The sequence below is a fragment of the Electrona antarctica genome, assembly GCF_951216825.1.
Source record: "Electrona antarctica genome assembly, chromosome: 15".
NCBI classification, from domain to species: Eukaryota; Metazoa; Chordata; class Actinopteri; order Myctophiformes; family Myctophidae; genus Electrona; species Electrona antarctica.
Genome location: NC_136796.1, coordinates 18,802,908 through 18,819,788, shown reverse-complemented (window position 1 = coordinate 18,819,788; position 16,881 = coordinate 18,802,908). Strand labels below are relative to the sequence as shown.

At 45.2% G+C, this 16,881-nt stretch overlaps 1 protein-coding gene across 3 annotated transcripts in view; it reads right to left on the bottom strand.

Annotated features, from left to right (window-relative positions):
- LOC306938973 (receptor-type tyrosine-protein phosphatase U-like) overlaps window positions 1–16,881 on the bottom strand; it is a 170,806-nt gene that overhangs the window by 24,202 nt on the left and 129,723 nt on the right. For 2 of the 3 annotated variants that reach the window (XM_079523387.1, XM_079523389.1), the window contains 7 exons: window positions 16,430–16,466; window positions 13,240–13,378; window positions 11,797–11,826; window positions 11,126–11,286; window positions 10,719–10,909; window positions 8,244–8,316; window positions 5,045–5,127 (listed from right to left, as the gene is read on the bottom strand). In XM_079523387.1, the coding sequence (XP_079379513.1) occupies window positions 5,045–5,127; window positions 8,244–8,316; window positions 10,719–10,909; window positions 11,126–11,286; window positions 11,797–11,826; window positions 13,240–13,378; window positions 16,430–16,466 (714 nt within the window). The remainder of the gene's footprint in view (window positions 1–5,044; window positions 5,128–8,243; window positions 8,317–10,718; window positions 10,910–11,125; window positions 11,287–11,796; window positions 11,827–13,239; window positions 13,379–16,429; window positions 16,467–16,881) is intronic. The other variant, XM_079523388.1, reaches the window with a different exon arrangement.

Here is a 16,881-nt window from a genome sequence, read left to right as displayed (position 1 = left end):
TGGTCCAGCGACCGTGATTTCTGTTATAGAGGTGCGGGTGCTGCCGGGATCACGGTGTTGGATCATATTGGTTCAGTGATCTGAGCGGTTCTTGACGGCTACAATAACCTTAATAATAGAGAAAATACATCATAAACAAATACTGAAGATATAAGAAGATATAATCGTTAAGGAAAGTTTATGCGTACATCTTAATTTCCATTTTCCAGCCAGTCATATATATAAATATATATTTTTGAGTGGTGCAAACCACTCCAACAACTGGCTTTGTACCCGTGTACCCGTGTTTGTTCGTACCAAAAAAACGAGCATGGTTGCTATGGTTAGCAACCAAAAAAACGAGCATGGTTGCTATGGTTAGTATGTGACGGATGCTCACAGGTACTCAACCAGAGGAAGTCCATATGATCTAGTTCCCCCCAGTTTCAGGACACTCAAGGGAAAAAAATGCTTTTTTCTACGCAGCCACTACTCTGTGGAATGCACTCCCTCCAGCCCTGAAATCCCTAAATTCTATTGCAAGATTTAGGAAAGACCTGAAATCATGGCTCCATCTACACACTAACTGGTCATAGAATAGTCCCATGCTCTGGACTATTCTCTCAGGGTACCTCTTGTCCTATGTATATAGCTCCCAGCCTTATATATAAGGATTATTTATTATATGTTCCATGGTTGTTGTTTGTACAGTATGTTTGTGTATAGTTTCATGTTACAAAGTGGACCAATGTCTAAGTCCATTTGGCATTTTTTAAAATGATTACATTACATTTTCTGTAATTTTCTTAAACTGCCAATAAAGTATTCTATCTATCTATCTATGACGTCACTGACATAGCTGATCAGACTATATAAGACCTTGCAGATAAGACCTTAAATAATTTGGTGACCCCCAAGGGGTCACGACCCACAGGTTGAGAACCCCTGACCTAGCGGATCCTTCTACGTACATACCGTATGCATCATGTGACCTATAGGGGATCCTTCTACATACCGTATGCATCATGTGACCTATAGGGGATCCTTCTACATACCGTATGCATCATGTGACCTATAGGGGATCCTTCTACATACAGTATGCATCATGTGACCTATAGGGGATCCTTCTACATACCGTATGCATCATGTGACCTATAGGGGATCCTTCTACATACCGTATGCATCATGTGACCTATAGGGGATCCTTCTACATACCGTATGCATCATGTGACCTATATATAGGGGATCCTTCTACATACAGTATGCATCATGTGACCTATAGGGGATCCTTCTACATACCGTATGCATCATGTGACCTATAGGGGACCCTTCTACATACAGTATGCATCATGTGACCTATAGGGGATCCTTCTACATACCGTATGCATCATGTGACCTATAGGGGATCCTTCTACATACCGTATGCATCATGTGACCTATAGGGGATCCTTCTACATACCGTATGCATCATGTGACCTATAGGGGATCCTTCTACATACCGTATGCATCATGTGACCTATAGGGGATCCTTCTACATACAGTATGCATCATGTGACCTATAGGGGATCCTTCTACATACAGTATGCATCATGTGACCTATAGGGGATCCTTCTACATACCGTATGCATCATGTGACCTATAGGGGATCCTTCTACATACCGTATGCATCATGTGACCTATAGGGGATCCTTCTACATACAGTATGCATCATGTGACCTATAGGGGATCCTTCTACATCATTATGTATGATGTGACCTAGTGGATTCTTCCACATTATGTATGATCACTATGATGTGACCTAGTGGATTCTTCCACATTATGTATGATCACTATGATGTGACCTAGTGGATTCTTCCACAGTATGTATGATCACTATGATGTGACCTAGTGGATTCTTCCACATTATGTATGATCACTATGATGTGGCCTAGTGGATTCTTCCACATTATGTATGATCACTATGATGTGACCTAGTGGATTCTTCCACATTATGTATGATCACTATGATGTGACCTAGTGGATTCTTCCACAGTATGTATGATCACTATGATGTGACCTAGTGGATTCTTCTGTGTGGAGTTTCTGCCAGGTCTGATTCAGGATGCATCAACATCAAATAACTCAAGGTGAGAATCTGATTACACATGAAAGAAGGGAGGTAAAGAGCCAAGAACTCAGAGGAATTGCAGTGGTCATCAAGGCTTAGCAGCTCATAGCAGGAGAGAGGAAAGGATGGGTGGGGGGGGGGCGGGTGGCTGCTATGGGAGATGAGCCAGGGAGAGCTGGCAGGGACACAGAGGGCAAAGCCCTGCATCGCGAGGGAAGATCCCACGGGAGCCGACATAAATCTTTTTGTCAGCAGGCGGGTTTTAAATTAGGCGGAGATGGGCGATCAAAAAAAAAAACTACCTGCCAAGTCCTGCAAAGTCCTGCAATAAGCCGGATATATGTAGCACAACTGAAGCACGTGTGGGCGTGCATTACTTTAACTTGATATTATGAACACATTTATCTTACGACTAAATGCAGAGGAGAACATCATTTTGAAACGTTCCCGAGTCCTGACAGGTATATGCAAAATGCATCTATTTAACAACCTACTGTCAAGCAGTAAATCCAACCAAGCCCACTGTGTCGCTGTCCGTGGTGCTGTATTGGCCATCTCTCTCTCTCTCTCTCTCTCTCTCTGACTCTGTGTTTGTGTTTGCAATGTTTTTGGAGCAAAATATAAATAGTTTAGGTTTGTGCGGGACTAAACAGCACTATTTTAATTGCAGCTGGGAGCAGCAGGAATGGTCAGAAATCCACTGGGAGTGGGACTGAGAAAACCCCAATGGATGGGGTGTGTGTGTGTGTGTGTGTGTGTGTGTGTGTGTGTGTGTGTGTGTGTGTGTGTGTGTGTGTGTGTGTGACTGTGTGTGACTGTGTGTGTGTGTGTGTGTGTGTGTGTGACTGTGTGTGTGTGTGTGTGTGACTGTGTGTGTGTGTAGGGGGGGGGGGGGGGGGGTTGGAGTAGATGGAAAGAGAAGAGAAGACAAATACTTACTTCCCTGTTTATCCGAATCTAACGGGCGCCAAATGTTGGGGGAGGGGGCAGAGAGAGAGAGAGAGAGAGAGAGAGAGAATGAGAGAGAGAGAGAGAGAGAGAGAGAGAGAGAGAGAGAGAGAGAACGAGAGAGAACGAGAGAGAACGAGAGAGAGAGAGAGAGAGAGAGAGAGAGAGAGAGAGAGAGAGAGAGAGAGAGAGAGGAGGGAAGGAAACAAGAGCTAGTTATAGTGATCACAGTACAGTGGGAGTCTGGGAGAGGGAGGATGAAATGCTTTGACAAGAAAAGCAACAAGCCACCTGTGGCGACAATCATCTTAAAAAAGAGTCATGAGGTCACAGTTTTATAACAAGGTTTTGTTACACTCTCTCGACTTCTTGGGGAAGCGCCGGCATCTGACAACATAATGGCCAACACCTGGTTCGATTCCAGTTGATCTTTGTGACATTTTCTTTCCTCTTAACCTTTGGTTAATGGAAAGAGTCCATCTATGGTGACCTAGGTGCCTTCCATTAATCACACAGAATCAGTCCATTGTAAGGTGATAAACCAGGGGTTGTGCCTGCCATGGCATGCAGGCAGTGCTGTAGGCAGCACGCTTAATAGCCTCGGAAACCCAGACATTTATTTCCTGGAAGAAAGAAACACGCTTAATGACACCAGAGAGCTTTTATTTTAATGGAGTCTCCCACCCTAAGAGAGCAGGCACTGTCCTGCTGCACAAGCAGTGAGGTTAAATAGATCCTCTTCAAACCACTTAACGCTTCTGCGTCAGGCATCAATCCAGTCCTCATTGTCCTCCTTCCATCTGCTTTTGTCAAAGACACAATGATGAAACTAACGGCCGTAATACAGTATTCAGCGAGTACAACAAGCCCTATCGAACCTCTTCACTTTCACATCACTTTATAAGCACTTAACGTGACTGCATCCTGGGCTAAAACAGAGCCGAGTTCTTAAAGAGAGGCTTTTCAGTGCCAACTCTGAAGTCTGAATGACCTTTACTTTATGAGCTAACAGCAGAATAAAAAGGTCATTGTTCTTCAGAACCTGTAGGTCCATGTGGTACGAAGCTGCTGTGATGTGACAGGTGCTACGCTCTGCTGCTGGGATTGGAGAGGCTTGCTGAGATCCTCACTCTGGGTGATCAAAACCAACAACAGATGAGAGGATCAAGCCTGCTCTATCGGAGCCAACTGCGGCTCTATACGGTGGGTAGGGCACATACCTCACATACCAAGGCTCTAATGCCTTGACAGTGACTCCCTGGTTCGATTCCCGGGCAGGTCGGACCATTTGCTGCCTATCACTCACTTCCTGTTTCCTCTCTCTCTCTCCACTGTATGAATATAGGCAGAAAAGCCCCAAAATATCCTAAAGAAAATAATATAGAACTATTTAGAGCTTATTTTAACAACACCACCACCTAAAGTATAGACCAACGCTGAGCCATGTGACCGTGAAATGACAAGCCAGCGTTCTCAGACAGAACGTCGAGAATGTCCCGGATCCCCTCTAATGCTGGGTCAAGACCTAGGGGGTCTAGTATGGACTGCTGTTGGTGTAGGACAGGATAAAGACCAGGGGGTCTAGTATGGACTGCTGTTGGTGTAGGACAGGATAAAGAGTCAATACCAGGGGGTCTAGTATGGACTGCTGTTGGTGTAGGACAGGATAAAGACCAGGGGGTCTAGTATGGACTGCTGTTGGTGTAGGACAGGATAAAGAACAATACCAGGGGGTCTAGTATGGACTGCTGTTGGTGTAGGACAGGATAAAGACCAGGGGGTCTAGTATGGACTGCTGTTGGTGTAGGACAGGATAAAGAACAATACCAGGGGGTCTAGTATGGACTGCTGTTGGTGTAGGACAGGATAAAGACCAGGGGGTCTAGTATGGACTGCTGTTGGTGTAGGACAGGATAAAGAACAATACCAGGGGGTCTAGTATGGACTGCTGTTGGTGTAGGACAGGATAGGAAGAACAAAGTGAAGGAGGCGGAGGTTAAAGTGACTTACATCGATGTAGTTGGCGTTGACATAGTCAGAGTCAGAGTTGGGGTCTGCCAGCAAAGAGTGCAGTTTGACTTGATGACGATCATCTGAAATGCATCAAGGAGGAACACATTAGCACTCTTTGATAACTGATCCAATATAGTTCTTTTAGAACTGCATTTTCACAAACTTAAAGGAACACTCCACTGTCAAATGTGTGGATGTCGATTTCTGATACAAACTGTGTAAATCGAAAAAGAAACATTTTGATTACATGCAATACCAGCTGAGATAATTATGGAGGCGCACTCCTATGCCCAGCTTTGAGTGTTTGTGTGAACACAAACATTGGCTTGTGATTGGCTGATCACTCCATAGGGACGATTTGAATGGCTGAGCAGTACATATTGAAGATAAAAGTCAGGGCAGAAAAGTAAAGACGCCAAAAGTGATTGGCCGGAATGACTTTTGTGATGATTTGATTGGCTGAGCACGGAATGTGATGTATGATGATAAGAGCGCCCCTCACGTCACAAAAGTGTGATTATTTTTCCTTTTCTATCACATGACACGTTGCTGTCTGAACCCAAAATACCCAGAATTCACTGTGACTGCTTGGTTCCAATGCTGTTCTGCAGACCACTGCCTCTAGTGGCAGAGGGGAGAATGGCTGCTGCGTGTGTGATTACGCCACCACGCTATTATGTACTTCAGTGATGTGAGTGTTGACACAACCATGTGTTCATTAAGACTCTTCACTTCATCTCAGATTGACCAGCATTAACATGTATTGCAAAGCTATTGCATTTAGTATGGCGCTGTGGCTCTTCTCATTTGATATATCAGATTATCTGTGCACTGATGAGACACAGCTCTGATGTCATATCACATTTGATATATCAGATTATCTGTACACCGAGACAGCTCTGATATCAACAACAAACCCCAGAGCAGAGCATAAGATAAAGACATTACATCAATAACATCAAGAACTACAGACCGGTTTCCCTTCTATCCTTCCTATCTAAAACTCTCGAACGTGCTGTCTTTAAACAACTGTCCTCCTATCTCCACCAGAACAACCTCCTGGACTCCAACCAGTCTGGGTTCAAAGTGGGTCACTCGACAGAGACTGCCCTGCTGGCAGTGACGGAGTCGCTCCATGCCGCTAGAGCGAACTCTCTCTCCTCCGTCCTGATACTCCTGGACCTGTCTGCAGCGTTCGACACGGTGAACCATCAGATCCTCCTCTCCACCCTCGAGGGGATGGGTGTCTCAGGCTCTGCACTCTCCCTGTTTGCATCCTACCTGACGGGTCGCTCCTACCAGGTGATGCTGAGAGGGTCTGTGTCAGAACCACACAGGCTCACAACTGGGGTTCCCCAAGGCTCGGTTCTGGGTCCTCTTCTTTTCTCTCTCTACACTACATCTCTGGGTGCTGTCATCCACTCCCATGGCTTTTCCTACCACTGCTATGCCGATGACACCCAGCTGATCCTCTCATTCCCCCCCTCTGATACCCAAGTGGAGGCACGCATTGCTGCTTGTCTGGCTGACATCTCGGCGTGGATGTCGACAAACCACCTGAAGCTCAACCTGGACAAGACCGAGCTGATGTTCCTCCCGGGGAAGGGCTGTCCGCACCGAGACATGGCCATCACCATTGATAATGCTGTGGTGACCTCAACTCGGACTGCGAAAAATCTGGGTGTGACCCTGGACGATCAACTGACGTTCTCGGCAAACATCGCATCAGTGACAAGGTCCTGCAGATTCCTCCTCTACAACATCAGGAGGATTCGCCCCTTCCTCACGGAGAAGGCAGCCCAGGTGCTCATCCAGGCTCTCGTCATCTCCCGCCTGGACTACTGCAACTCCCTCCTTGCTGGTGCTCCGGCATCTGCCATCAGACCTCTGGAGCTTGTTCAGAAAGCTGCGGCTAGGGCAGTGAAAGGAACAGCTCCTTCCTACCTCCGGGCTATGGTCGATGCCTACACCCCTGCCCGACCACTTCGGTCTGCCACCTCGGGGCGACTGATTGCCTCGTCACTCAAGGGTCCTTCTGGCCGATCCACACGGTCACGACTCTTTTCTGTTCTGGCCCCACAGTGGTGGAATGAACTTCCCACTGATGTTAGGACAGCAGAGTCACTGCCCATATTTCGCCGCAGGTTGAAAACCCACCTCTTCAGGAAACACTACCCTTCCTCTCTGCCTGACCTACTTGTTGTTAACTAGTTGTACGAACGCTTGTTTTCTATTGTTGTATTGTTTATTGGATCTTGTTTAGTCGATACACTTAATTGTTTTAGCTCATGCTCATTTGATTTAGCTATTTTGTCTCATCTGTTTAAAGAAATAGGTAGCTGATATATTGCACTTTTACCTTAGCACTAGGTATACTCTTGGTTGCTTGTTTTTGCAGAAAATGCACTAAAGACTTCTGGTGATTAGTAGTTTTTGTTCCCTACCTATGTTGAATACACTTATTGTAAGTCGCTTTGGATAAAAGCGTCTGCTAAATGACTGTAATGTAATGTAATGTAATAACATAACTTTCAATGCATTCCATATACCACATAGACACATATCACATGATCATAATACAATCCATAAAACACATTATAGTCACAGAATCACCCATTACAGAACTAAATGCCACAGGGAGGAGGCGGGGAGGTGGAGGGAATTTGAACGCTGACATCTGAACAACCACTGAGTCAGCTTGGCATGTAGAGTGAACACAGAGTAACTGCTTAAAAGGACCACCTGATTGAATTGTAGGCGTGAGTGAGTTAGCTGGCAGCGAATGAGAGTGAAGGGAGTTGATGTGGAGATTGACAGCTGATTTAAAGGAGCAGAATGAATTACTGTTAGAGAATGAATGAAGTCAAGGGGGTCCGGGAATTAAATAAAATAAAACTTCTGACTTCCATGTCTCAATGAACTATAGCTGCGCTGGATTTGATCATTAGTCCTACTGATAAAGGTATGGAGATAATATGTTGAAAAACAGCAGAGCATTCCTTTAATAACAACCATGCAACATTAAGGGGCATTAAGTTAGAGTACATAGGATAATGTCAGTTAATATTATGACATCTACAACACACTGGGAATATAAAAATATAAAAAATTGTTTATGGCAATTAAATGCACCAAACTTCTATTTGTTTTTCAATGAAGGTGTGTACTGTTAGCTGTGTCGCTAATTGTAACTTACGGCTGAGTAAACTATCATGTCTTCCTTTAGGCTTGTCCTTCTTCTTTGTCGCATCCCAGCCATCGAAAAAACTCTGGAAAGAAAAAGCAACAAAACTCATTATAAATCTATCTACATAATGACACACAGGTAAGATGAAAATAAATTAATGGGGGGGAAAAAAAGAATGAAAGAAAAAGATGGGCTTGGTGGTGAGCGAACACAGGGTCGGTGGCTCCAGTCACGTCACGTTCCGCCTCACGATAATTCACACTGATTGCCTAGCTCCGTCCGTGGGCACAGTCCGTCATCAAAGGTGGTCCAATCCCCTGTGGGCGAGGGGGAGGGCGAATGACAAATTGGGACCAACCTGAGGCACGCGCAACAAACCAGGGACACCATTGTGATCTGGGGATTACTTCAGCCACTGGATAAGCTAGGTTCTTAGATCTCGCTCTTCACCAACGTATACATTTTTGAGTGGTACAACCACTCCCTTACGGAGCTATGTGTGTGGCTGGCTGGCTGCCTGGGTCTGAGCACGAAAACAGCATGGTTGTTTTTCACCACCTGTGCGCAACCTAACCCCCCGGGGACCCTCACACGGAGTTGCACCAGTCACTTCACACGGGTGTGATTTTTAGAATTTGACTGTTCAAATTGTGCAACTTTCACTTAGTTCAGTAATATATGCCTCTGATAGTTGCAAACATGGGTCACTGCTTATGAAGGAAACCAGTTCTCTGGCACCTCCCTCCCCCTCCCCGAAAACATCCACAATGCCTTGCAAAAAACAAGACAAGATAAATTGCACCAGCACTGACCCGGTGGGAAATAAGCGTTATGAAGTGTGACAGCGGTGTGCACGCTGATCCTCTTCATCTTGTTTATTTCTCCAGGCAATGAGGATGAGGAGCCAGACTGAAAAAGCCACCCACATATTGATTTTGGGAGGTGAACCCAGGGAATAATTTAATTAATCTAAATCTAAGTGTATTTGGATTCCTGCAGGTGGATGTGGAAAAGAAGAAGGAAAAAGGTAAAAGGCTTATCGCCACAGGCAGAAGTGAGAAACTTTGTATTGAAGTTCAAGGGGAAGCAAAGGGGACTTCATTTTTAAAAGGATAATTATCCTTTTCAAAATGAAGGTCTAGACATATGGTCTAGCTGTATTATCTCTGCCATGGGGCTGAAATGAAACTGGACTGTATTGTACATCGATGAATATTAAAAGTGTCTTGTGCAGCCTTCATAAAGTAAACGAAAGTTGTCTTCCGTATTATGTATCAGCGATGTATGACATTACACTAGTCTCGGACACAGCAGAAAAAGGATGTGTAGCCTGTCTAGTGTTATATTTGTGTACTTTGTTTGAAAGTAATTACTAAAAGGCATGAGGATGGAGTTGGGGGTATATTTAAGCTTGTAAATAAAAATGCAAATTTTATAAGTTTATCTGGAAAACAGTAAGTAAGTTTAGCTTTTTGAAAAGTGGAGCAGAGTGGCCAAGACGTTTTGAAAAAGTAGCAGTTCTAATAAATCTCTTCTGGAGTAAATAAATGCTGTGGAGGTAAGAGACATAAGTGCTGAGTAGAAGAGTAGGGTAGCACAGTAGGAAAAGGCCCTGGATGATGTTTAACCCAAGGATGCTACGAAATGCACTTCAAATGGGGCACAGCTGGGTGCACCACGTCTGTGACGCGTTATTATGGATCCCACCGCAGTTCTAGGCAAACCCCGGTGTGATTGGCCAGTAGTCGCTGTGATTGACAGTTCTCGTTTTTGCAACTATGCCTAAACCTAACCCTAACCTCAGTAAAACTATGCCTAAACCTAACCTCAGTAAAACTATGGCTAAACCTAACCCTAACCTCAGTAAAACTATGCCTAAACCTATAACCTAACCTCAGTAAAAATATTCATAAATCTAACCTTAACCCTAGCTCGCATCACTTCATTTTATGGTGAGACGTACTGTAGGAGGACCCTAGGCAGGAGACAAACCATAGTCCTAGAGACCTCTCAGTGCCTGCAGTCCCCCAAGAACACACAAGGCAGAGAGAGCCTTCTGTTGGTTCTGGCAGGAGAGAAAGGACATGTGGGCGGATCCACGGGGGGTGCCCTGGGCACGGCGGTCGCTGGGGTGTGGTCAGCATTGGTTTGCTACACCTGGCCAGCAGGTTGCGAACTTCCCTGTTGGCCGGGTGTGGCCCTCCCTCGCGGTACTGGTTGCGCCTCCGTGATGGCTGCGCCCGGGGCGCCCCTCTGCGGATTCGTCTATAGCCGGAAGCCTGGAGGAGAGGGGCAGTGACTTGGCCAATCACTGCTGACACGCCAACTGGAGACTGTTGTGGTTAAGTGTCGAAACACTCTAAGAAGGTTGGAGACCGCCCAATGACCTCTCTTCCAGGCCAAGGCTTCATCCATTAGAAATGGATTATATTCGCATCTTTGATGTATTTACAAACCATATACAACCCCTCAACAACCCCTCACCTCATACTCCTGCTTGAAGCCGTATCCCTCGCCAGTCTTCATCTGGTTGATGTGTTGGAGGAGGTCAGCCACGCGTACCGCTGGGTGGAGCTGACCCGTGTGATAGGGAGAGCTCTTCCTCCGACAGAGGCGGTGAGGGGAGGAGCCTCCCAGGAGGCTGCTTGACTCGTTCACAGAGGAACGCTGTTCATCTGGACACACGGTGAAGTCTGTGTTAGCAAACATTTCAATCTCAATGAATGCATACAACATGATACTATAGTGTTTTATGCTGGAACTGTCGAAACTGCCTAAAGGGCAGACTCAAGATAGACCCATTTCAATAAAGAATAAAGTATATCTAGTTATCTACAGTATGTTGGCCAACTGGTTTTCAGAGAACAGCCGGAAAGTTGTGCCTCTCTTACTTCGAGCGTTGCAGCTCTGGGCGTCCATGAAAGAGTGCGTCATCTTCTCATCTAGCTGCAGGGTGCTCTGCTCCGTCATGCTGCAATCCAGAGAGCTCAGCTTACGACCTTTCTCCTGACGATACGCCATGGCCGCCTTGTTGATGCTCACCTTCTTCCTACTGAACAGATAGAGGCATGGGGGGAAGAGAGAGATGAGAGAGAGAGAGAGAGAGAGAGAGAGAGAGAGAGAGAGAGAGAGAGAGAGAGAGAGAGAGAGAGAGAGAGAGAGAGAGAGAGAGAGAGAGAGAGAGAGAGAGAGAGAGAGAGAGAGAGAGAGAGAGGTGGGAGGAAAGTGGAGGGGGCATGCAGGGGAGGGGGGTGAGTAAGTGAGTTGGAGGGAGTCAGTAGGGGGTAGGGAGGGAGTGATTGAGGAGATGTGAAATTGGATGGAATGGAGAAAATAACAGGAAAGACATTGAAAACGGGTGAGGGATGGAAAGTGAGATTTGGTGATACCAAGAGAGGTGTTAAGGGAGAGCAACAGGGTAGAATGACAGCAAGAAAGCAAGAAAGAAAGAAAGAAAGAAAGAAAGAAAGAAAGAATTGAGGTAAAGTAGAGATGAGGTGGATTTTGGTTAGAGTGGGTTAAGGGTGACATCAGTATGGGGCAGGATTGAGAAGTCACTTACGGGTAGTAAGGGTAAGTATAGAAGTCCCTTCTGATTAGCATGAAGGAGAGACAGAGAGAGAGAGAGAGAGAGAGCGCGCGCGCGAGCGAGCGAGCGAGAGAGAGAGAGAGAGAGAGAGAGAGAGAGCGAGAAAGAGAGAGAGAATGATCACATGGTTTATCAAGATGGCCATCAGGGAGACGAACTTGGCATGTGACTGGAAACTTTGAACATTAGTAGATACCACCAAAGCTCAAAGTTGGAGGTAGTTTGTGATGTACAGTAGACACTCAAAGGACACTAGCACATGCTTTTGGGCCTGGGTGAGCATGAACAAGTTTCCTTTTTATGAGTGGGCGGGGATTTTCTGTGCCCTCTGCAGATAATAAATAGCCCTGTGATACAACAAAGCAAAGCAAAGCAAAGTTACTATATTTACCCAGGGTATCTGGGCTAAGCTCAAGAACTTGTTTCCAGCCAGGCCCTGCTCATAGAACATTTCATGGTAGTGGTTCAATGCCTTGCTCAAGGGCACTTCAGCGGAGGTAACTTTAACGTGTCGGACCGCTGATTCGAACTGGCGACCTTCCGGTATCAAGACCGCTCCGCAATCCGTTCGGCCACCGCTGCCACTAACCACAGGGTTAATTATAAACACATCTGTTCTCTTTCTCTCTCGCTGGGTGGCATGTGGCCGTGTAGCCGGCTAGACTTATAGTTTGTGAATCTTATAAATCACTTCCCTCTTCCACAAAATCCCATTAATTCTGCCTCTATGCTACTGGAGAAGAAAATACCAAGGGTGTTGGGGTAAAAAATAAAAGGGTAAAACATTCCTTCCTAACCAATTACCAGCTCATCTAGTCACACCTCACAGCTGCTGGCCTCATGTAATTGAGTGGCCAATGGAATAACATGCACCGTGATGAAATATTTCATACCAAGATGAGTGTCAAGACATTGCCTAGTGAGAGGAGATAGAATACATTGCAGGTGTAGTTGACGGCGGGGGTAATTTGCTGGTGGAAAGCAGCCAATTATTCAAATGCGACTGTAGTGAATTCAGTTTTCTTGCTTGCTTGCTGGCGTTATTTATTTGAATGTTCTGGGGAGCTACTCAGCAAGCATACAGAACATGGAATTAGAATTAAAATATGAGATGAATGAAACGCAAAAGGTTGGCTGAAGCGTCAGAGAATTTACAATTTACAATTTAGAATGTAGGATTAATGCTCTGCTATTTCACTATAACTCCACTTGTAATTCATTCTCATTGCCAAATGCATTTCTCAGTAGAGCACAGCTGTCAAAGTGGAATAGAGATGAATGTACTCCTCTGGATGTGCGACTTAGGAACACCACCAACTCCACACTGTAGATGTGGAACCAGCAGCACATGGATCATGGCTCTGACATCAAAAATGGAGTATAAATCACTTCAGACTGACTTTCACATGTACGTACCTCTTCTTGACAACGATGACAATGGCCCCCAGAAGCAGGATGAGGACCACCAGACCTCCAGCACAGGCTCCCAGGATCAAGCCCATGTCCTCTGCATGCTGGGATACCTCCAGAGCCCGCTTGGAGTCCTTGCATGCAGCTGCACAGAGGAACAAAGACATTTCATTCATTCTGCTTTTAATACAACAAAGAAAACACATGAATCTTTTACAGTATAGTTTACATTTAAGCAATGTAATTGCTTAAATTCAGGCCATGGTATATTATGGATATTATTACAGTTTACCACTTGATTAGACTTTGAGCCAACAACACACAAAGCCATGGTATAATCACCAGTATGCACGCATCCGCCTGGGTGGCGGCAGACTGCTGGCGAGCACTGGCGCTTTGGCATGGGGGGTCAGATCAACATATGGAATGAATTCTGTACTGGCCATACAGATGGAGCGTGGCTTGAGGGTGGTTTTCATAGCAACTACAGACATGTATCTGACCTCTGCACACTTCCCTTCACTTTTCCTGATCTTTCCATGTCCACCCCATTAGCCAGAGTAAAGGATCAGCAATACACTTTTGTCAATTATAAAATATCTCTAACCAGGAAGTGGATTGGAGGCAGAGTTTTGCTACCACGTGCTTCCACGTGGATTCCTTCATGGATCAAGCAATGGAGCATAGGTTAGCCAAGAGCACCATCTAGTAGAAAATGTGTGGGCTTATGAAAAATAAATAAATAAATCATCATCATTGGCAGGGAATGAGTTTTAACTCTTTTCCTGCCAATAACTACATTTACGACCTTTTTTTGGGGGGGGTGGGGTGGGGGCTGGAACATGTCTTTCTGGTTATCTAACTTAATGGATGGTCTCTCTCGTTCAGGGAGGCTATTTTCCATGGCAGACTCTGAGACTTATGTCACAATAATGTCACCGTCTCTACGTATCGTTTGTCTACATATTTCCATCACACCCAGCCAGGAGCTTGAAATCACTTAGTCTCTGAATCATCATTTGGGCTCCCCTGGTGTTTTTCCTGGTGTTGCGTTCAGGTAGCTCAGTTGGTTGGTAGAGCTCTCGCCTTTGGACCAACAAGTTAATGGGTTCGATCCAGGGCACCGCCAACTCAGCGTATGAGTTGTAACGGGGACATAGTGTCCCCACTGAGCGGCTGATGGCCAGAATAGGTTATCACAAAAACCAAAAAAATACTCCCTCCGCATGTCTCAGCTGAACAGTGGTGACAACTGTCTCAGACATTGCTTACAGGGAGGTTGAGAAATAAACACAATTTGTCTGTCATACAAATACATGTCATGTGCTACCTTGGATGCCAAGGATGTGTATACACGTCCTATCAAATAAAATGGTAGAATACCAAGGATGTGTATACACGTCTTAATGTGTTTTATATTGATGAATGTAGGTCCCGGTCCCTAAGCTACATCTCGTTAGCTCTGGAATGCTAGCGCGATGTAGACGGGCAATCACCCGGAAATCTAAATGGCCGCGGCCATTGAATCAGTTCGGTTCATGGACCTTTGCCTCAAGCTAATCCACACAGAGTGGAAGGGATTGACAGCCAAAATAATTCATTAATTAACTCATAAGATACGTTAGACACTTCATACTGTAATGCCTTCCCTCATACAAGACACTACAGACATTTTTAGACCTTTATATACATTTTACGTATTTTCAGTAATAATGTAAGTATCTGTGGGGATCAATGCAGCTCCACAGACATGCTGCTATCTCACAACATGTACCAGATAAGTCACTCTGCTCTTAGCCCCATTTTGAGAGAAAAGCCATTATATTAAAACTCAATGCAGCAAGCATCCAGCAATGGGAAATGCAATGCAGGAAATGAGAAAGGGTTTGTAAGAATGGGTGACACACAGTGTTTTATCTCCATGTCCTGGCATTAGCCTGTAATTAATCAGATAGTGTCCTTCATGTCATCTGTGAGCCTAATCCTTGTGTTGTAAACACAAAAAGAGGAGAGAACATGGGACTGTACGGAGGCAGAGACGGCCAAAACAACAGCCAGGACACTGTGTTTAGACCACCACTGGACAGGAAATAGAACAATATCAATACGTCCTCAGGGCCACGATCATATACTGTAGGACCAAAGGATGTTTCATATAAATATGTCTGCGAATGCACCTCCTCTGCTTCGCAGCGACAGACAATAGTGAGGCGGGAACCTTTGATGTCACAGTGCTTCAGATAAGAAAGGTAGAGTTTGGGGAGAGAAATCCTATTTAACATGGCCCTTTCTCAAGAGTACTATGAGATTCTGACACATTCTCTCTCTCTCTCTGCTGTTGTTTGAAATATAGGTGTTATGAGGGTGAGTGTGAGTATGACTGTGAATCTACTGTATCTCTTCCGCGTCTCAAGGCCTCTCTCTCTCCCCCTCTCAGGAAGCAGAATATGGTGCTACGCTCTCTATTTCAAAGCTACGTAACGGGGGCAATGCCAAAATGTCAACGTCAGTAATTTGAAGAGTGAGAGAGAGAACAGAACGTCAACGTCAGAGGAGATGGCTTCATGTTTAGCGTTCAGCTGCCTGCTTGTCCTAAATGTCAAAACCCTGGAGCATCAGCCTGATCTGAGGACAGCTTAAGAAACTGTCACTTCAAACAGGTACAGATCTGCAGTACGCAGTAAAATGTGTTAAAGTGTTAAAGATGGAGTGCCATGATTTCTTTCCACCCTAAAACATGATCATCAGGTCTTATTGTTATATAAGAAGGAAGATTTTTTTCAAAAAAGGGTACAGTATTTGTTAAAATGTCGTATTTATGTGGGCACCCCCACCAGTTCATTAAGTATGCCTGGTTTGCCTGGTGGGTGGCGATGGGTGGTGATCCACCTGGACTTAAGCCGCACCCACAGCTGTAGTTGTATGATAAAGGGGGAGGGGTTAGGGGAGGGGCTGATAATGTGATGTCACTATATTACTGTTTATTTCATTGGCCCGTTTGACTGTCAAGGGTTCAGCCTCCAGGAAGAAACCCTAAATACAAAGTTAATACACCATTGCACATAGAAACGACTCCAGGGTGTCTAATGAAGTCTCCATCTCCACTCTCCACGTCTCCACTCCATCTTTAAATTAACAATGGATTTTATGTTTATACTAGAGTCTATAGAATATAATATAATATAATAGAAGGTACCTTTGCGCGCGATCCGGATGCAGTTGATTCGCATCTCCTGTGGGGAGAAAACAGAAGAAACGCGTTTGAATTCAAATCACACTGTGTAACATCCATTTAGTGGTCTTTTTTTGCGACACCCCTGGTAGCTCCACTGTAGGAAATGTTCATTTAGAGTTAAATTAAACAATGAGGATTTTACATTGTAGATTGGGGTCCCAGAGATAAGACATTGTATCCAATGAGGGTGCATTTCAAACTGGGGTGTCTTGAAATAAAAGAAAGGTTGAGAACCCCTGGTTTAGGTTACTGTAGCATGTCAAAGTCACAGAGACCCCCCACAGAGACCCCCTTATGTGTGATGGTAGCCTGGAAACGATTCCCACTGGTTGACATCCCAATGTGATGAGTCAGCCCGCCCGCCCCAGCTATCTTCCTCATCCACCCCATGGGGCACACAATTAAATTTAGAT